This window comes from Myotis nattereri (assembly GCF_964212035.1).
Source record: "Myotis nattereri genome assembly, chromosome: 2".
Taxonomy (NCBI): domain Eukaryota; kingdom Metazoa; phylum Chordata; class Mammalia; order Chiroptera; family Vespertilionidae; genus Myotis; species Myotis nattereri.
In genome coordinates, this window is record NC_138076.1 from 164,261,402 (window position 1) to 164,283,815 (window position 22,414).

The 22,414-nt window shown below is 47.4% G+C and overlaps 1 protein-coding gene across 1 annotated transcript; it reads left to right on the plus strand.

Annotated features, from left to right (window-relative positions):
• Positions 1–10,420: 10,420 nt before the first annotated feature.
• LOC308512670 (keratin, type II cytoskeletal 75) lies at positions 10,421–20,603 on the plus strand (the record flags this gene model as incomplete). The annotated part of the gene is made up of 9 exons (XM_081082268.1): positions 10,421–10,906; positions 11,481–11,695; positions 13,115–13,175; positions 13,525–13,620; positions 14,291–14,455; positions 16,360–16,485; positions 16,627–16,847; positions 18,217–18,251; positions 20,365–20,603. 9 exons carry the CDS (start codon positions 10,421–10,423, stop codon positions 20,601–20,603), a joined length of 1,644 nt encoding a protein of 547 aa, XP_080938394.1.
• Between the last annotated feature and the right edge of the window lie 1,811 nt (positions 20,604–22,414).

The window sequence follows — 22,414 nt, forward strand, 5'->3', positions numbered from 1 at the left end:
AGTCCTCCCATTGGCTCTTGGTCCCACATTGTCTCAAGGCCCCCTTTGCAGCTGCATGGTCCTCTCTTCAGGTTGCTTCTTCTCTCCTGTCTCAGATTTCTCTTGGCCCCTGGGTTAAGCTGGAATTGCCTAGTCCTCATTTCCTCTATCAATTCCTGTTAGATCTGAGCTTTCATTACTCACCCTAAGAAGGTCAACAATCAATGTCATGCAGACATGTAGACATCCTTTTGATGTTCCCATATTATTATCAGATATATCAGTCTGCCATAATTCTGGTAAGAAAATGACGTATGCCCCATGAAAATTGAAACTTGATCTACATCATCTACAGAATGGGGAATCTTACCTTTGATGTCTGACTTCCCTGCTCATTATAACTCCACACAGGAGTTGCCCTTAGGACAAATAAGTTATCTTCCCATCAGTGTCCCTAGATGGTATTGACACAACACTCTCATGTACAGAGTTATATCCCTGCAATATTTTTCTCTGCTCTTTGCTTTCTTTTGTTGTGTTCAATAAAGCATATTTCTAATACAAAGATTTTGTGTTAGACTGTATCTCTGATCATGTATTGGTTCTGAAACTTTCTCATACCACACAATGATCCTCATATTCAGAGAACCATTTCTCAGCCACACTGACAATTTACCTTGCTTCATGCCCAACTCGGTCAGTGAGCACTGTGTGAATCTCAGCTATCCTGTGAGTTGATGACTACCAACAACTATTCAGTCCTCTGCTACTCAAGTCTCTTTTTCAGAATGAAGTGTTTTAGAGAAAAGGAAGCCAGGGTCCTGGAACCTAAATCAGTATAACCTCATAACTGAGGGGTTTTGTTTTTCAAGCTCTATCATTTGGTGGCTTGGTCCCCACCCAGATATCTGAGATTCTCGGAGATACCCCTCACTACTCCCACCCACAAACAAGGAAACACTGTACTGACCCAGCAAAACAGAGGCCAGTTGGTAGGAAGGCGAAATGCTTGATTCCTCTCTATGATAATAAAGACTTTTGCCACGAAATTATTGTTTTTACTAGTATATACCATCTTGAGATGTATCAAACCAGTTGGTACAGAAAAAAATATCCCCAGATCATGGTGGATGGATTAATAAAACCACATAGTGCTAAATCAGTTGGGAAAGATTTCTTTTGCATCCAAAGATAGTTGGATTCACTGAAGAAGTTCTCTTGACAAATGCTGGTTAAAATTTATGGACCTGTAAATTTGATAGTCTGTTAATTACATCTCCATAACTTTGAAATAAAATAACTCAATAAAATATATTAATAAAACCTCGAAAAAGTGTTGGTTAGGAGTTTTGTTCTGAAAAGCTATTGGCAAAAAGATGAGATTGAAAGATGGTCCATGTGCACAGGCAGGAGGTGGTTCTGGCTGGGAACAATCTCCTTTTGTGATCAGATATCCAAAAACCATTTTCAGTGTAAAGATGGATGCAAATTTTGATAAGCAAAAATAGATTTTGGAGGTTCCTTAAAATCTCCCCAGATATCAGTGTCAGGATTATATTTTGACTTTTAGACAGAAATGGATTCTCTATCTTTCAGGTCATGTTTGTACAAGCTTATTTTAGAATTTGGCTAATCAGGTATTTTATACTCAATCTTATCTATAGGCAAAAAAATTAAAAAACAAGGAAAACTTCCAATAACAACAATAATGAACTCAGTTAAAATAATATTTTGTTAATCTGAGACCATGGCAGAATCCCTGTGCCTCAGGTCATGAGTCAAGTTACAGTCTAGCCTTGTTCCATGATTGCCTGCAGGTTGGCAAGAGTCTTGCTGCTGAGCTGGTCACTAAGCAGAAATTTGGGGCTCAAGGAGACTTTTGATAATTAATGACTTCCCTATCCTTCTATTATATAGACACAGGGTTTGAGATTGATGTCAAGAACATGGTGAAAGCAGAGCTTAGGAACTGTCATGCTGTATAAATCCTAGAAGCTAATAGGGAAACTTCCCGATGATACAGTCTCAGACTCGGGTTATCTCTCTCCACATGAGAAGTTCCATGAGAGTAGGTTACAGGCCTCCCTCACCACCCTAAAATGAAGGCCAGCTGAGTACCCAGTTCTGCAGAACCCAACTCCCTGCCAGCAAGCTTGATACTCAGAGCAGTCACCTATCTCAATCACCTATGAATAGGACCACCCAGACTAAATAGAGAATGCCTACTTAAATTTGAATTTCACATAAACAATTAAAATAAATTTGCATAAGTATGTCCCAAATATTGCATGGAACATACTTATACTAAGCCATTATTTGTTGTTTAGTTGAAATTCGAATTGAACTGGGCATCTTGTATTTTTATTTGCTAAAGCTGGCAACTCTACTTAGGAAGTAGATCTGCCCTTGGACTGGACTACAGACAGGGCACTGCTGCGCTGGATCTCTACTTTAAAGGGGCAGACAATAGGCAAGGACCAAACTTAAGACCCTTTCCTCTAACCATCCCCTCTCTTCTACCCCAGGCCCATCCATGTCTTCCATGTGTTCTACAGTTTCTCAGGATTGACCCGGGGGGTGGGGAGTAGGTGGAGGGGCGGGGGAGAGACAGCATGACCAGCTGGTTGGCCATCTTAGCTGGAACTTGAGCCATGGACTTTTTAAAGGACATTGTGTTTATTTATTATGTATGTGATCTATTAAAAGTTGTTAACTTGGAAATAAGGGTGAAAGCAAATAAGTCAAAATGTTAATAGTAACTGATTCTGAGGAGTGGGAACTTGGGTAATTGTTGTTTTTTTGTTTTGTTTTTTGTTTTTTAAGTTTTTATTTTTTATTTCATTTTTTTAAAGCTGGAAAAGTTTTTTTGTTGTTTGTTTTTTTAAATTTTGTTTTTATTGCTTAAAGTATTACAAAGAGTATTACATATGTCTCCTTTTTTTTCTCCCCTTGACCTTCCCCTGGCCTCCCCTACCCCCCCCAGTGTCTTGTGTCCATTGGTTATGCTTATATGCATGCATACAAGTCCTTCGGTTGATCTCCTTACTACCCCTCCCCCCAACCCTCCCCAGCCTTCCCGCTGTAGTGTGACAGTCTGTTCGATGTTGCTCTTTTTTGTACTTTTCTCTACATAAAGGTAAACAGCCTCATCTTCCCCATTGAAATACCACTTTTGTTCCATACTGACTTTCTCTTCTGTCCCGTTGGCTTCTGTGCAATCACATCATCGTAGTTACTAGAGCTTTCTATTCCACATCGGTTTCTTACACAGCAATTCCTACTCATTGTTTGTTGTTCAGTATTTGCTGGCTATTCTTGTGCATTTTGTGTTGTTGTTATTGCTAGTATTAGGTATCCCTAGGTATCTGAAGAGTTTTTGCATTGTGAATTAGAACCCTTTCTTTCCTGTCATATTTTATAGTCACTAAAAGGTGGTGCATGAGAATTGTTGATTTCTGTATCCACTCACCTTGCTGAACTTTATCCCAGTTATAATGATAAGTGACGAGTAAGAGCCAGGATCCAAGGATCGACCTGCCTCCTTTCAGAATCTGTGCTCTTCCCCCGTGGGAGGGAGGTGTGGTCTCACCCAGACTCTGGCTCCATCGGTTCACCTTCTGGCCCTGGGGAGAGGTGCAGGTACGAACAAGGAAGGACTGACCTGGCCTTCCCCTAGCACTCCAGCCTTTTCTTGCTTTGCATGCCCTCTGGTGGAGATGCCATTCCCCCAGAAAGAAAAGAGTAGGCACAGGAGTGGGATGCTCACTAAATGGGGCATCTGCTGGATGATGACATCAGTTGATGCCCCATATTCACACACTGAGGGCAAACACCAAGCCATGCTGCCCTTGAGCTTGAGAATTCCAGCCCACACTGGGCGGAAGAGGGATGATGCTTTTGCCCCAGCTGGCACAGTTACTGCTCTCTCCTCCTCCAGCTCTGGACACGATCCAAGCTTTATTTTGTCTTTTCTCTTTCCAAGAGCCCTTTCTGGTCTCTGAAGCCTTATTTTCCCTACTCTGACTTGTTATTTATTCTATGGTAATGAGGGAGTGGTGAGTAGAACGTGATTGTCTTTAGCCTGTGTTATCCTTGTCTCAAAAACTGTCTTCCAAACTTCATTATTTGCTCATGTATACCCAATGTCACTCAGAAATCCAGCAAAGTCATTCAGCAATACAGTGTAAGATTACCTGTGGCATAGCTGGGTTCTGGACCCTACAGATAATTTACAGGAAGGTAGGTACATATTAGGTACATGTTGGATTCAACTGAATCATGTGCCTACCCCAGAAAAAAATCCCTCTCTCCTGGCAGAGCCAGAACTACACACACACATGCAAACATACACCATATAAACCAAAAGGCAAGGGAAATGTGTGAAAAGTATGAAAGCATGTGATCAATGGCAGGTTCAACTTCAGAGAGGTTAAGTGGATGTCAGTTCTTTCAAAGGGAAATTTTTAAAGAAATAGGAAAATCATATTTCAAAATCCACAAAATACCATGATGCCTAAACAACCTTATCAAAATAGAAAGTACAGGTTGCCTATCTCAGAGAGACATTAAATGCTCCAAGAAAATAAAACAAACAAATAATAAAGAATTCCATTCATTGCAGAATCACACCCTCTACATCATTCCAGAAAAAAAAATAGAAATGTCACAACTTCTCTGGAGAGAGGGTATCCCTGTTTACAATTAGACCACAGAAGCCCTTTGATACTGAATTGAATTTTTCGTGCCAAGGTTCAAGTGTATTCCCTGGTCACTACAACAACAATGAAGAAACAGGTTGGTCTCCTAACATAATGCCTTTCCCCTTTCCTCACACCTCCTATTTCTCAATTCACTCGTCATTTTCATTAGTCTCTGGGCTCACTCCAGGTTGACAAACTCTTGCCTAATAAACCAGTGCTTGAGGCAAATGAAAAGCACTTTGAAGTATTCCTTTAAAAGGACTGGTGTCTCTCATTGGCCTGATGGGAGCACATCCAGAATTTCCCCTGGGAGGGAGTCACGCAGAGGGTGCTGGGGCATCTCTGTCCATGGGGTCATATAGCATTTTATCCTCTTTCCAGAGAGGGAGTGAGAGCAGTGTTCTGGTCGCTCAGGTGTAACCTGCATCACAGACATGGTGCTGGTCTGTTCAGTGGAAACTATTTCATCCCATCAGACTCCAGAAATATGTCTGATTTTGCACCCGAGGAGCCTTCTGCAAAGTTGCACATCAATTGCATGTTGTGTCAAACAAAAAGAGCAGCTCATTGAGTCCTCTGCTGAGTCCTTCAAAGCGACAAATCCTTTTGTAATAATGAGTCGTGGGTTGTAATTTTTCATCCCTCTGTGTCTGGACTTTTGATTGTTTACCCCTCTTAAATCGGGCAATTGAGAGGTACGCTTCTCCAGCGACCTTAAGTCAATCTCTCCCAGCTTAATGATTTGTGGTTTCTCAGCACCATTGTCACTTTCACCATCCTCATTATCAGTGTGTGCTCACTCGGTGCCTGCAGGTCAGCTGGGCATCAGACTGCCCAGAATGAGCAAGGGTTCCTAGGCCAAGGCTGGTTGTCCCACGGGCCCAACCCTCTGGGAGATGGTGGAAAACACGACCCCATATCCAGAAGCTTATGCCTGTGGAGACACCCAGGTAAATGATGCATCACCAAGATATCTCAGACAGAAACACAGCTTTACAGACAAGGTAGGTGTACGTTCAGCAGATAAACACAATCCCATCGTAAGTATTCTTGGATGGCTTCACTCTGTGATTTATCCATGAGAAATGTGAAACCAAGCCAGCTCCCCAGCCTCTCCTCCCATGCTCAGGAGGCCACGTCTTCTTGTGTGTGCCCGAAATGTGACCCTTGGAGCCAACAGGGAGAGCAAGACTCATCTGAAGCCCTCAACTTCCATCCTATGATTGATCATGCCACTCCATTCCAGAAAGAGCTGCAGGGGCACCCCATTTCACCCCCACTTTCCTCTCCAGCAATGTCCCTAGATGGCAGCCCCTGGGCACCAACCAGAGAGACTCAGTGAAATGCTCCAGTCCTGGGAACAAGTGAGGCCATTAGAGTGGTCCGAGGGGAATGGCCAAGATGCACCTGGAATCCTCTTGTCTAAATCCCTTCAGGTGTTTCCTGTGAGGTTACAATGTGAGGCCCTTGAGATGCTACCATTGCACCAATCTTCTCACTATAGGAGAGTCTCCAAGTGTGCTTCCAGGCAATGGGGAGCTTTTCTCCCCAAGCTCTATGATGTGAGGGAAGCTTGGGGTGAATATGGGCATCAGGAAGAATCAGGAGCCCTGCCTCGGCCACCAAATGGCTGTATGTTCTTATCCTTGGTGTCCTCATCTCTAAGGTCTCCTTCAGGTTCTAAAAGACTGACTCTGCACCTTCGCTTTACTTCTTTGTCCTATGCACCCAGTCGACAACATGTTCATGTGTGGATTATTGTTTTGTGCATGTTCCTAAGACACGTGAGTCCATGCTTTGCACGTGCACACCTGTTGGATGTGTCTGAAGGATTTGACCATGGAGGGAAGGATTTGCTCCATCTTGTTTCTCCTCAACACATGTTTGAATGGAAAAAGCACCCAATTTTGCTGCTAAAATTGACTGAAGGGAACTTGAGGGTTGCCTGCTCACCTGCGTAAAGCTCTGCACGCACCTGCCCATCAAATTTGTGCCCAAGTGAAATGCCTGGCTATATGGGTGGTAAAGGGTGAGGTCTGGCCATGTGCAAGTACATGTCCCAAGTCCTGAATCTTGGTGGTTTCTTGAGGTCAACTGGCACATTTAGTCCCTTTGGGGAACAATATTGCCACTGAATGCAGGAACAAAGGGGTCCATGAGGTGGAGGGTGTGACCCTCATAGAGAGGCTGGGTGCACCTTACAGATTCCAAATACTGAGGAAGTCTGCTGCCCTGACATGAATAGTCAAGGTGAAAAGTGTTTCTGATTGGGAGTCTCAGGTGTCACCACAATGGAGCTATCTTCTCTACACTCTAGGAGCTGTAAACTGGGAGACCCAGGTTATGACTGCACCTCCAAATGGCCTCCGCTGCCCTTTCATTGTGAGCTCCGGGGGGGCGCTTTGTCTGCCTTTTCACGGCTCTGTTGCCTGTGCTTAGAACATCAAACACCTGGCACTTAGTAGTTGCCAATAAACATTTATTAACTGCAGGCAGGACTCCCCAAGATAGTAGGAGAGTGCCGTCTGGGAGGGATCTAGCTTTTGAGGGACTGGGGGAGGGGGGTGGAAGGGGCCTGAGTCCTTAGACATTGTGCTTAGGGACCCTGGCTCTGTGCAGCAGGTCAGCCTGCTCTAGGGGTTTACCTAACACCTGCTGTCCTTGTCCAGCCTACCCTCCTCTGGCCCTCCTCTTGGTGCACCCTCCACTCCCTCACCTGGACAGGCATACCTCCACTGACCTCCACAGCCCTACTTGCCACCTGGCCCAGCCTCCTTGAAATCCACCACCATCAATGGCCTCAGGGTCCCTCTGAGGATGGGAGAGACAACCCTGAGAAGGACGGGCAGGGAACAAGGACATCAAAGAATTTGGCACTCCCAGCCTTGGGCACCAGAGCACATACCATCACTCTTGAATCCACCACTCCCCAAAACCTCAAGGAAACTCCTCCAAGAAAGACCCAATAATACAAAGTTGGAGACTCAGGAGCCCTGGAGAACAGACAGGAATGCAAACCTGTGTCAACTGAACTTCTGCCACAATTCTATCTGGGAAACACCCTAAACCTCAGAGGTAAATTCGCACCCAGACCACCAGAAAACTAATGCAGGTGGGAAAATACACTGATGTGCAAGCCACACACGGGTGTTCTCAGGGAACAATGTAAAGGGGTTAGTGCCTGTGCACAGTTTATCTGAGAAGGCTTCTTGGAGGTGAGAATAAAACTGGAGGTTAAAATAAAAACAAAGAAACCTTCCTTGGCAGGAAGAAAAGAAGGTGTTCCTCGTCTCTAAGTTTTGAGGTTTTAAAGGAGGTAGTGACACTGGCTATAAGGTCTAGATGTTCAGGTAGACATTGTCTACCAGGGTAAAGGTGACAATGAAGGTCAAAGGTCACAGAAGAGGGAGTGAGGAAGAAAGGGAAGTAAAAGACTTATCTATTTCCATCTATATTACAGAAGTCAGTGAGTAAGACAATCCAGCTTTGGAAACACCAATCCAGGTGAAAAAATTAGAGAGAGGGGGCAAAGAAGGAAGGAAGTGGGCCACTCCAGACAAGAACTGATGACTGAGAGAAACAAGAATGGAAAGGGATGAGTGGCAGGCTGGATGGACCTGGTAGGGGGGGGATTTCAGGAAATGAATGACCCAGGAAGAAAGGCAGATGGAGCCAGCTTCCGCTCAGGAGGCTTGATGGGAGAAAGCTGTGGCAGTTCCCACTCCCATAGGCATGCCCACTAAGGCACTCCCAGACCTTGACCCTTTATTTCACAGGAAGCTCTGAAGGGTTTAGTCAACACGGCTCAGAAAACAAGCATCCTTCTTCTGGGAGAAAGATGATCGTGCAAGGAGTACAGAAAACAAAGACAATTATTCTTTCCACCCTAGACGCATGCACCACCCCAGCTAGGTCCTGGGAGCATTGGCCACCAGGTGAGAACTCCTGTGCTCCTCTTGGCCTATATCAACAAAAGCTATGATTCATAGGTTCCGGTGGAAACTGAGACTCTCAAACAATCTCTTGATGGAGGAGAGGCCCACCTCCTGGCCTCGGCTCCAAGGAGGAAATAACTCAGACAACAGAGATCCGCACCTCTAAGTGCCAAGCTGCCATTCCAGGTGCCAAGCGTCTGCCAGCCCATCAGTTACCGTGTGCTTTAAGAAGAGCACCTGTGTGGCAAGACCATGGGATCTTGCTCTACTTCTAGCTAGGCAATGTCCATCTGTTTAATTTTCCATTCAGGGATGCAGCTTCCTCATCCACAAAAAGGAGACTAAATCATTTCAGGTCCTCTCTCACTCTGCCACCCTCCAAAACCACTGCAAGGAGCAAGAAGTCAGCAAGATGAAAGGGATCTAACAATGTCTCTGTCTGACTCCCCCAGGGTAGAGACAGGAGGATGAGAGGCAGATAAAAGGGGAACAAGGAGCCTTGTAGACTTTTCAGTTTTAGCCAACAGAGGAGAGCGGGCATAGTCAATAAGGAAAAAGGGGAAAAGGAAAAATCCTCTACTTGGTGCAACCACTGGAACTCTTTGACGAAGGATTAAAGGGGGAGGACCCTGGCTTTCAGTAGGAGGAGTGGCCAGTCTGGGAGACTTCTGGAATTAAGCAGCCTCAAACAGCAGGGAGGCAGTGCTTTGCTGTCTACCACCTTTTCATAAATTACCTAGTGGGCTTCACTGTCATCTTCCCAACAGGACCACGAGTTTCCTATAAAAGAAAAAGAACATGTATTGTGTTTCTTTCGAACTCGCCATAGAATGGACTAGCACTTCATTTATACTCGCTTGATAGTGTCAGGAGAGAAGACCGAACATTTACTCACATGGTCAAGGCATTGCAAAAGTTGTTTTCACACATGAATACTCATCAGAAACCTGTCTTTAGAGACATCCAGACTGAGGCTCAGAGACATTTGTGATTGGCCAAAGGTCTCACAACGAGTACAGGGCAGACCTGGGATTCAACCCTATCTGTCTACTCTCATGGCTTCTCTCCAGGGCAGACAGAGGGCCTGGTCTTTGGTCACGTTGCATTGGAATAGACAGGACATACATGCATGTGCACATTCGTGCTCCAGAATTTCCTGTGACCTGAACAATAGAGATGGAAGCTTAAGAGTAAAATAAAGGGGCAATCAAAACTCAGTGGATTCCTGAGAAAGATGAGGTTAGAGCAGGATTTTCAAGATCTGGAGAGACAGCTTGGTGGGAGGCGGGACACTGGGCAATAATAGCTGAGAAAATGCTCAGGGGTGGGAAGCACAGCTAAGGGTTAAGAAGGAACAGGAAACAATAAATCGCAGTCACTTGTAATGACACAAGATGTTTGGACAGGAGAGAGTCGGTCCCAGGCCTAAGAAAGCGGTTTAGAAATGAGGCAGTGTTTTTTGAGTCCATTATCAGATGCATGATTAGGACATGACTGAAAGCAATTAATGTGCTTCTTATTCACTTGCTGATCAAGTTGCGACTGGAAAGGATTTTGCACATGGGGGAGGCGTGCCAGGGAACCAACCAGTGGCTCCTACACCATTTCCAGAGGGGAGCTGAGTGTGAGCTCAGGGCTGGAAATGCCTAAGAGATGCCATCAGAGGTCTTGATTAGCACTGCCCCGCCCCTCCCAGAGGCCCATAAAAGCCATGGGGCCTGGGGCTCCCCAGATACCCTGTCTTCTCTATCCCCCTTCATACACATCTGCGCCAGGAGCTCCTCTTGCCCCCGTTTCTCAGCAGCCATGTCCAGGCAGTCCACCATCACTTTTCAGACCGGCAGCCGCAGGGGCTTCAGCACCACCTCAGCCTCCGGGCGCCCTCGCTTCAGCTCAGCCTCTCTGGCCCGCACCACAGGGGGCAGTGGAGGGCTGGGAAGAATCAGTGGTCCAGGGGCCAGCTTTGGAAGCCGCAGCCTCTACAATCTAGGGGGGACCAAGAGGGTCTCCATCAGTGGGAGTGGCAACAACTTCAGAAGTGGCTTTGGTGGTAGGGCAAGCAGTGGGTTTGGGGTCAGCAGTGGCTTTGGCTATGGGAGTGGAGTGGGCGGGGGCTATGGGAGTTCTGGCTTCCCTGTCTGCCCCCCTGGAGGCATCCAAGAAGTCACCGTCAACCACAGTCTCCTGACTCCCCTCAACCTGCAAATCGACCCTACCATCCAGCGAGTGCGGAAAGAGGAGCGCGAGCAGATCAAGACCCTCAACAACAAGTTTGCCTCCTTCATCGACAAGGTGAGCCAGGAGCTGCTTCTGCTCCATTGGGTTGGGCTGGCAGGACCTCTTGGAGTGGCCCCTGGAACAGAGGAGAAGCAGCAACGCAATAACCTCCCTGCTAAGCACATCTGATTAGCAGGTGCCTTCCAGTGGGGTGAGATATTTACAAGTGGGACCAGCTTGCTCCAAGGGACCTTGTGAAAATTTCTCTGTATCCTGCTTGGGAGCCATGTGGGCTGGTTCAGTCAACACCAGGAAAGTTAAGTTGTTCTTTGCAGGAGGAGTTTCCACTAAGCCAACTAACCTAACCCAGAGCAGGCTTTGTCGAGACTGTCAACCCAAGAATAGAGGCTCCCCATAGAGGCCTCCAAGCCCCACTATACTAGTTCTATGGAAGCCCCTGAGCACTGTGGGGTAGCTTCAAGGGCTTTCTCATCTTGACTTGGAGTTGTCAATTAAATAGTTGGTGTATGGGTGTCTTGTGAGAAGTATACTTTTCTTCTTTCCCTTATTAATTGGAGTATCTGGCTCCAACTAATTTCTCAAGTCTCCCCAGTTTCTCAGGATTTCATTCTCTTCTTTCCCACTCTAGGTGCGCTTCCTGGAGCAGCAGAACAAGGTCCTGGAAACCAAGTGGAGCCTCCTGCAAGAGCAGGGCACTAAGACAGTGAGGCAGAACCTGGAGCCCTTCTTTGATGCCTACCTCAATGACCTCCGCCGGCAGCTGGACAGCGTCACCAGTGAGAGGGGCAGGCTGGACGCTGAGCTAAGGAACATGCAGGACGTCGTAGAAGATTTCAAAGTCAGGTAGGTGGGAGATGGGCTTCTGGTCACACGCAGTCATCTCTGGGTGCAAAAGAGCAAATGCTAGTATCAGCTGGGAGGTTTGGAACTTGCAGTCATTATCCCATAAGATGAAGACAGGTGGGAGATAAGATAAGATGGTGGGAGGTGGCAGAGGTACCCCCACCCCATGTATCACTATTTATAAGAAGCCTATTCTTCCCTGTCTACACAACTACAAAGGGGTATCTATATCACTTAACAGAATATTGTTACTCTGGAAAGCATAATATTATTTCAAGGTGAGCATGTGATTTAACTCCACTGGGAACGGGCTCTATTATTAAGATGGCTTGCATTTCCCAGGATGCACACTAGAGTAAAATGAGGTAATCTGGTCCACCTTGGGCAGCGGTTCTCAACCTGTGGGTCGCAACCCCTTTGGTGGTCGAACGACCCTTTCACAGGGGTCGCCTAAGACCATCCTGCATATCAGATATTTACATTACGATTCATAACAGTAGGAACATTACAGTTATGAAGTAGCAACGAAAATAATTTTATGATTGGGTCACAACATGAGGAACTGTATTTAAAGGGCCAGAAGGTTGAGAACCACTGTCCTCAGAAGGCTAAATTTGACTGGGGATCACCCAGGCCACAGTTGGTGAGGTATCCAGGGGGAAGGGGTAGTCCTCACTGACCCTTTAGCTGCCTTACCCTTGGTTTCTAAGTTAGAGCTACACTTACTTGCTAAAAGCATACTGCTCAAACAGCTGCCCTGAGGCTCAGTGAAAATATACCCAAATGTACCAGGAACACTGTCCTGAACAAAGTTTACAGCAGGCGCTTGGGGCAGCAAAAAATTTTTCTTAATATATTTTTATTGATTTCAGAGAGGACAGGAGAGGGAGAGAGAGATAGAAACATCAATGATGAGAGAGAATCACTGATTGGCTGCCTCCTGCACACCCCACACTGGGGATCAAGTCCACAACCCAGGCATGTGCCCTGACTGGGAATCAAACTGCAACCTCTTCGTTCATAGGTTGATGCTCAACCACTGAGCCATGCCAGCCTGGCAGAGGCAACAAAATTTTTAAAATTCGAATTGTACATCTCTAAGAAGATAGAGTTGCATAAATACATATTTCTATTTCCATAAGTTCCATGCTCACCTTCTAGTCTTAGAAAAGAAAGAAGAATTGCAGGGGGCGGGGGGGGGGGGGGACGGGTAACCTTCTAGCAGAAGAAATTATTCTCCTTTTATAGAAGGAGAAGTAGAGGTTAAGTAAATCACCCAAAGTCACGCACAGGCGAGCAGAAGAGCTGGAGGGGATTTGAGGTCTCTTAACTCTTGTTGCACCAGCACCCTCCTCCTCAGCCTGGGAAGAACTCCATCAAAGCCTTGCTCAATAGCACACCCCCTTCCTCTGCTCACAGGTATGAGGACGAAATTAACAAGCGCACTGCTGCTGAGAATGAGTTTGTGGCCCTGAAGAAGGTGGGTGGAAATGTCTTTCAAAGGAGAAGATTCAAAATTGAATCTTGGAGTGTGGGGCGACCCAACCCTTGGGCGACTCAAGAAATGTCACATGACCTGGAGAATATTTGGAGAGTTCAAACCTGCCAAAATGCTCCCTCTGTATTTATGCCCCACTGCCCCTGCTTAGGGTTTTGTTAGCCCAGGGAACTCAAACCTCTAGTTCTCGCCCCACCCCCAACCCGCAACCCCAGATGCAGAGTTTGCTAAAATCCAACCTAGAAGGGCCAGAGAGGAGTCTTCTCAGCTTCTCTGGGACTTGCTGCTTGTGGCAGGGGTCTCAGAGGAGCACCCTGTGCTGTTGTTCCAGGATGTGGATGCTGCCTACATGAACAAGGTGGAGCTGGAGGCCAAGGTCAGCTGTCTGACCGACGAGATCAACTTCTTACGGATGCTCTATGAGGAAGTAAGAGCCTGCAAATGTGTTTATCCCCCCTAGGTCTGGCCCCTGGAAAGAAAGGGGTGCCTCAGAGAGCATCATACCCATAGTGGCCCCACCTTCCATTGTGCCCCAGGTGCTCCAAACTAGGGTTTGGAAGGTCGGGGGACCCAGGAGAACTGCTTGAAATCTTGCCACACTAAAGCCTACTCCAGCTGTGAGGCTTATGCGCCCGCCCCATAGCATATTGAGGAAAGAGTGCTGATTCTTGAATCCCAGGTTACTGGGTAGCATTCCCAAGGGATCAAGACTCACATTTCCATTCCCGCTCCCAGAAAAGTTCAGAAAGGCAAGCTGTGCCTCAGCTCACTGGTCAACTTCTTGACCTCTGGGGACACTTCATTCTGGGCACTGTACTTGGAAACCAGAGACCTGGGCCTGTGGGAGGGAGAGAGAAGCAGGGAGGGATAAAAACATACTGTGCAGGGGGCAGAGGGCCCTAAAAATCATCTGATCCTAAAGAAACCCTCTATTGTCAAGGAACCCGGTAAATGCTGGGAGTGCCCAGGGAAGAGCAGAAGACTCCCTGCCAGGAATGCCAAAGGAGGGCTTCCTGACCTTGATGGGTGGTCAACTGCATGATTTCAAGATCCCTTCTTTTCATGCCTTGATGACCCTGAGTTTACTGACCCTGCAGGAGCTGTCCCAGATGCAGACCCAGGTCAGCGACACCTCCGTGGTACTGTCCATGGACAACAACCGCAGCCTAGACCTGGACAGCATCATCGCTGAGGTCAAGGCCCAGTACGAAGACATTGCCAACCGCAGCCGGGCTGAGGCTGAGTCTTGGTACCAGACCAAGGTGAGTGTGGGCACCTCTGTGATAGGGGTCAGGACTAGTGTTTTCTGAAGCCCCAAATCATCATTTAACTATTAGCCACAAGCTTCCAGAAACATGTGAGCATTTCCATCTCTTTCAACTTGGCAGAAGCATCTCTGATCCTATGAAAACTTGGCTTAAAATGTGTATGGAAACCCACTCATGCACACTATTATGGGGTCAGGCGATGCTAGGCGCTCAGGACAGCCACCACCCCCACATCACTTATGGTCTGGTTAGGGGTTGGGTGAGACTCTAAAACATCCCAGAAACAGTCATAAAGCTGTTTCTAAATGGCTTACTTATTCAGTACATGTTTATATAGATCCTACAATATGCCAAGGAGATTACAGAGTTGTAAATTAATAAACTGCAAACAGAACCCAAGGTCTGGGAGACCATGAACTGAATAGACAATCTTGGAAGGGAAAAGACAACATTAACAAAAAGCTTCCAAGAAGAGGTGCATTTTCAATCCACTTTGGAAGCAGCAAGGTACAAAAGAGTGCTGAGCAAGGTGTTCAGGGCTGAGCAAGAAGTTCTGTAGGGCTGGAAGGCAGAAATTAGCACTTTGCTAAGCAAGAGAATTTGTATCTGGAAGGGAGAGGTTGGAACAACCAGAGAGAGCTACTGTCCAGAAGTACAGATGGCAAAAAGGCCTGGCTTTGGAGGTTATAGTAAGCAGGATAGTCCAGTGGAGGAGATGAGCGCCCTGACAAATTCAGACGCTTTTCAGGGGGCAGCTGCTCACCTACAGGCTGCCTCCTATCCCTTGCCCTGCTCTGTGCACTCATACCTTAGTCCCTTGCCCTGCAAGGTGGTGGGAAGGAAGAGGTAATCAGCTGACAGGGGTGCACAGTGCAAAGGCAGCCCTTTGATGGTGAGTGGAGGTGAAATGCACTTAACCCCCAAGTGGAGTGGTTGAAATTTACAGCAATTTCTTTTGTTGGTGATGCTGTTGTTCCCTTTAACTGTGTGTATCCAAAATCAGAAGCTGAGCTATTCAGCATTTTCAAAATCCAACAGATAATTGCTCAGGCAGAGGCCCTTCTTTCATTGGAAATGGTGTGGGTTTCACTCCAGTCCACTCAACACGGGGTGCATTTATTTCTCCCAAATGAGTATGTCCTGGATGCGCACCTAGATGAGATGGGGAGCTACCTGAGATGGAGATTCTGTTACAAAGTCTTCAGAACTGGGCCCTCTACAGCCTCGGCTCCACCCAACACCATTTCCTTGCAATGACATCCCGTTTCCCCAGCAGTGGTGTCTGGAGGGCTACCAAAATGCATGATCACAATCAGTCTGGATGTATGTTCTGTGACCATGAGCTCCCCAAGGACAGTGACCAAGTCTCTCTCATTCCCAGAACTCACCACGCCTCTTCGGCCCCAGGGTCCTCACATAGGCTGTTTCCGGTCTGGAGTGGTCTCTCCCCAGCCAGTCGCTTAGCTCCCTCCCTCCCATCCTTCTGAGCACAGCTCAAGCATCTCCATCCCTGGAAAGACTGCCCTGATAGCTTCTCCCACTTCCATAGCTGGGTCAGACTCCTTTATTACACTCTGGTAAGACTTTGTTAAGTTCCTAAGAGGCACTTTTCTCAGTTTGGAACTATATATTCAATAATATGCTGCTTTGACTAATGTCTATCTCCCCCAGTAAACTGTAAACAGGGGGTCTATGTTCTTCAAAATATTCCCAAAACCTAGTACATGCCCATCAAGTAGACGTGCTCAAGAAATACCACCTGAATAAATGAGTGAAGGAATGTGTGACTGATCAGTGAATGGATGGGCCTGTTGTGGTGCTGATGGCCAGGCTGTGCATACAGGGAGTCCTAGCCCTGGCATTTGACCAGATGACTGACTCTGCTCTGGTTCCTTCAGTATGAGGAGCTGCAGGTCACGGCGGGCAGGCACGGCGATGATCTTCGAAATACCAAACAAGAGATCTCTGAGATGAACCGGATGATCCAGAGGCTGAGAACCGAGATTGACAACGTGAAGAAGCAGGTAAAGTTTAGGCAGGGCCAAGAATTCCCTGCATACTCATTCCTCCTGGGTCATTCTGCCATGTGCATAGGATTCTAACCAAGAAGCACCACGTGTCCAGGGGCTACCAGGAAGGCTCTCAGCTTCTTCCTTTCCTCACAGTGCTCCAGCCTGCAAACAGCCATCGCTGACGCAGAACAGCGCGGAGAACTGGCCCTCAAGGATGCACGAGCCAAGCTGGTGGACCTGGAGGAAGCCCTGCAGAAGGCCAAGCAGGACATGGCCCGGCTGCTGCGCGAGTACCAGGAGCTGATGAATGTCAAGCTGGCCCTGGACGTGGAGATCGCCACCTACCGCAAGCTGCTGGAGGGCGAGGAGTGCAGGTGAGGGCAGAGGCAGTAACTCCATCCCAGCTGCCTGGCTATTCCTAGGGCCTCAGGTTGCTGCAGCCCTCTCCTCACCTGGAAAGGAGAGCAAAATGCAGGTGGGATTGAATTATGACAAAGAATACAGGTGCAATTTTTTTTCATGTTAGTGAGTCGTTATCAAATTCCCATGTTTGAGGTACAACTACCTATAGCACCCCATCGAAATCTAGAACCTGATCAGGTCTAAGTCATCAAGTTCTATCAAAGGAGAAATCTGGTTATGTGGCAGGGCTGGATGTGTGGTATGAAAGGCTCTAGACTGAGAATAAATTGTCCTAGGAGTTAGGCTAACTAATAGGCTATGCAACCTTAGCAAAGTCAGTATCCCCTCTCCGACCCTCAGTTTCTTCAAAGATAGACTAGAGAGCATGTCACATGACCTGGCTCAGTGGAAGCTTTGTGCTCTGCCAATTACCAGCTGTGTGACCCAGAGCAAATTACTTAACTTCCCCATTCCTCAGTGTCCTCTCCTGTACAATGGGGATAACCATAGTTCCTAGCTCATATGTTTTTAAGAGTGTTAATACAGGGGCTATACATGAAGCTCTTAAAATAATGCAGGGCATACAAAAAGTGTACATTAAATAATCGTTATCATTCAATTTAGTGGCCAAAGTTATAGGCTTGGGAGTCAAATGAATCTGGCTTCAAATTGTGATGCTGGACAAATTAATTAACCTCTCTGAGCTTGAATTTCTCCATCTGTAAAACTGAGATAATAACACCTACTTAATGGAGTTGTTGAGAGAATTAAGTGGCAGAATGTAGGTAACAGGTACCCAATAATTGTTAGCTCTTTTAATGTTCTAAGTGTGTATTTATAAATGAATGCCAGTTCTGTCCTCAAGATGCTAAAACAAAATTACTCTATTTGCTACCACGATAATAGGCTGATTATTGCAAGTGTTATGTTTATGACTCAGGCTCCTCTCCACACCTATAATAACCTTAGCACTGCCCAGTGCGCGACAATGGTCCATTGTTCAGAGAGAATTCTTCTTGTTCTATGACAAGTCCTGCCTTTTCAATGACACCAGTGTATGATGGCTTTAATTTTCATAAGGTGTCTACTTAGTCTAAACCAAAAATGGGCTTCTGGGATTACAGGTTTTACTCTTATGAACCTCAAACTCCACATTATTTCATTCATTAAATTATTACTTTTTAATATTACTAGTATTTAAATAATTTCAACCTCCACTATTTCTGCAATAAAAATAAAGGGTTTGTAATGCATTTAAAACAATTACAAAAATGTCATTTTAAATACCCACAAATTTCTGGACACAATAGTAACCTCTTTCTCCCCCCTCCTTCCAATCAGGCTGAGTGGAGAGGGTGTTTCTCCAGTTAACATCTGTGAGTATGACATTCTTTGCATCATTTGGAGTGTTTGTGATTGGGGGATGGAGAGGTTGTGGGCGTGCATGAGGCATTGGAGAGGATCCCACCAAAAGGGTTCATTTTGAGAAGGTTTGACGTTCTGAATTTGTTAAAAAGAGAGCCATCTTAGGAGAGAGTCTTCCATGTCACAATACTGACCTCTTTGTAAGTGTGTGAGTGCCACAAAGTGGCACTGGGAGGTTTGCTGAACTCCTTCTGCATAGAAGACCATAGGCCACACCTCCCCTCTCCCAGGACTTCACACTGTTCTCCATGGGGCTGCAAGTCTCGCTCAGAGATGAGTGTCCGATGCAGACAGACTTTATGAAAACTCTTGCCTTTGGAGGGAGCCTTCATGCTGAGCACAAGGGCATTGTTATTCAGACAGCCTCTTCCCGGAACGATTTGGGAAGAAGCCCTTCTGCTTGTCTCAACTCGTGGATTATAACCACAGAGAGTAACCAGGAGTTTTCAGGGCAGTGAGAGCACCATACACACAGCAGGGGGTGCAGCGGCCGAATGAGAAGCTTTCTCAAGCTGGCCTGACCCCCAGCAGAAGTGTCACTCAGAGCTCAGTGCTGGCACCTTGAGGCCAACAGAAATGACTTCTACAACATACACTCTGCAAGTGAGTTTTGTTTCCCTATGTGAGATTCACAAAAGCAATTGGTTATATTAGCCAATGGTTCTAGAAGGCAGAGCTCTCACCCACCCAGGTGTCCATCCTTGATGTCTTTGTCCACGGTTCTCAACCTGTGGGTCGCGAACAATGGAAATACATCCTGCATATCAGATATTTACATTACGATTCATAACAGTAGCAAAATTACAGTTATGAAGTAGCAACGAAAAGAATTTTATGGTTGGGGGTCACCACAACATGAGGAACTGTATTAAAGGGTCGCGGCATTAGGGTGATTGAGAACCACTGGGTCTCCAGAGATCCTTAAAGCTAATTTGGGGAATGGACGGCACCACCTCTAAAGTTTCCATTCTCTTGAAAGCACCTGAAAGTCTGTGTTGGTTTCCGAGGGCTGCCACAACAAAGTACACAAACTGGGCAGCTTAAAACAACAGATGTTTATTGTCTCACCGTCTGCAGGCTAGAAATCCCAAACCGAGGTGCCAGCGGGACCGTGCCCCCTCTGAAACCTATAGGGCAGAATGCCCCCTTGCTTCTTCTAGCTTCTGGGGGTTGCTGCCAATCCTTGGCTCACCACTCCAATCTCTGTCTTTGTGGTCAAATGGCCATGTCCTTGTGTGTCTGTCTTCACATTAGGATACCTTCCCTCTTCTTATAAGGACACTGGTCATACTGGGTTAGAGCCCACCCTAATGATTTTCCTCTTCACTTGGTTATATCTGCAAATATTCCAAATAAGGTCCCATTCTCAGGTACTGGGGGTGATGACTTCAACATATTTTTTGAAGAACACAATTCATCCCATAACAGAATCTATTTTTTATTTCAACTTTTCTTCTCAAGAACCCAAAGTAGAAGACTAGATGTTTAAGGTGGTGGTGGTGGTTATAAAAGTTAGGAAAAGAACAGGTTGGGACGAGAATAGTTGGCTGGCCAATGGGTTGGCTGTCACTTGGTCTATCAAGAATATTCCGGCCACCCCCCCTCTGGGATTCTGAGCACAGAGGCTGGGGGACACCAAGGAAAGCACATGTGTGCCTCCCTATGAGCTTCCAGAAGGCAGGGAGACACCAGAGCCGAGTCTGCAGGGGGAGATGGGACAGTGCAGCAGGGGGGAGTGGGCGGGATCAAAAGGGAAGGCAGGTGGACTGGAACAGCTTCCCAGAGGAGAGAAGTCTCCATTAAGTTCTGGAAGGAAGAGAGAGGCATGGAGTAGTGGCAGGGAGGCAGAAAGCCATTCCAGACTGTGAGGATGCGGAACTGCTGCACAGAGAGGACCCAGCTGAAGCACAGCACAGTGATCCCACTACACAGGCGGGAAAATTAGGAGGCTAACAGCTGCCTGAGACTACCCTTCCCCACCCCCCCAGGAACTTCAGGGCCCTGACACCCCCAGTGTCTTCTCTCCTGCCTTTGAACCTGACCACATCTCCTCTCTTCCCACAGCTGTGGTCACCTCCACTGTTTCCAGTGGCTACGGCAGTGGCAGCGGCATTGGAGGTGGAGGCCTGGGTCTTGGTGGGGGCAGTGGCTATTCCTTCACTACCAGTGGTGGGCACAGCTTGGGCATGGGGCTGGGAGGCTCCGGCTTCAGTGCCAGTAGCAGCCGGGGCCTTGGGGGCAATGGTTCCAGTGTCAAGTTTGTCTCCACCACGTCCTCCAGCCGAAAGAGCTATAAACACTAAGTGCAGCCACCCACTCGCTCACCCCGGTCCTGAAACCAGGTTTACCCACTGACCTGGCCTGTGTGCACACGCCCTTGGACACCTGGGTCCTTCTCCTTCTTCTCCCCGTCACAAGGCCCACCTGTGCTGCTAGGAAGCCTGGCATCCTGGTAAACTCCAGTCTCCAACCTGAGCCAGCCTCTGCCCTCCTGACAGTCCCCCAGACAGCCCCTGGAGCCCTCTCTGTGCCAGAGCACAGACTTTCAAGATTCACATTTGGCTTGTCTTGCAGAGACTCCCCTTCAGCTCCTCCTCCCTCCCTCCCTCCAGATGCAGAAAGGCGGAGTCTGTGTCTCCCAGACCATCTTCATGCCAGGTTGTCAGGCCCCCTGTCTCACGGTGCTTATAAGCTGCCTGCTGGGAGTGAGGGCTCCCTCTCTCCCCTCTCTGGAATGTGTCAATTAAATGTATGTGTAATGTGTTTGGTGTCCAGCCCTCTGTTTGGAATGGTGACAGAGCACAGAACAATTCTCCTCCTCCTCCTCCTCTTCCTCCTCCCAGCACAAGGCCTCACACAAGGAGTACCCAGAGCACATCAGACTTTCCTTCCCCACTTCTCCCCAGAGCTCAGAAGGCTGGACTGGGGGGATATGGGAAAGACAGGAGGGCAGACTTCGCACCCAAGCTTCTGCCCACTTCCTCCTACCCCTCGTTGGGATGTCTTCTTTGAAAAGCCCCAGCCCCTGGGCAGAAGCTCCGCCCAGCTTCCCCGCTATGTATGTCATGCAGGGTGATGCCATCCCTCCCAACGCCAGACTGTTTCTCCAAAACACTGAAGTAGGGTGGGGGGCCCAGCCCTCTGCCAGCAAAGGGACCATTGTTCCCTGACAGCTTCAAACTTGCAGACCTGAGCAGAGAAATCACAGGGGAGGAGCGGAGTTAAAAGCCAGCCCCGGGGCAGCACCTTCACTTAGCACAGGAGACATTTAGGCCCATAATTGCAGCAATGAGACATCCGGAAGCACCCACATTCCTGAGTTTACAGTCTCCTGGACCCCTCTCATCAGGGAAAATTGGGAAGGATTGAAAAGGAAAGGATGGCAAGAAGGAGAGAAATGGCACTGAGAACAATTGTTAAACATCCCTGGTGGAGGGGGAGGATCAAGTTAAGAGCTGGAACAAGAGGAGTAGAGGGGGCAGGAGTTTGCTTCTCTATACCAAGCCACCTCTTTCCGTCGCTATGAGGTGCAGTCAGGCCACTGGGCCCCCACATTGGCTCAGCAGTCACTGGCTATCTGAGGTCTGCCAAGTCTCTTAACTACTCCATGCCTCAATTGCTTCATGTGCAAAACAAGAACAGTAATAGCCACCACGTGGTGCTGTGTAAAGATTAAATGAGAAGGCAGGTGTAAAACAGCTACCCATGGCAGCCACTCAGGAAATGTTACCAATTTTTATTGCCCTCTACCCTCACAAAGTTATTATGAGAATCAAATGACACAATGATTGCAACTGACCTGCCACATGGTCTTGCACAGATTGAGTCCTCAACAAATAGGGTTTCTTTATAAGTGATAAGAAGTGCTTGGGTTCAAAGTCCAAGACCTGGAAATCAAGAAGAGAGGAGCCGATGAGACGCAGTGGGAGTGTCAACAGCATGTGGCAGAGAACCTGGGCAAGTGGGGGCCTCAGGACCCAGGCCTGCCCAGGGCTCGAATGCCCAGGCCCAGTCCTGCCCTAGGTAGGGAGTTCCCATGATTATTAGCGGGGCAGGAAGATGGGCCGTGGCCAGACATGCCATTGAGATGAACTCAACACAGTGGTCTGTGATC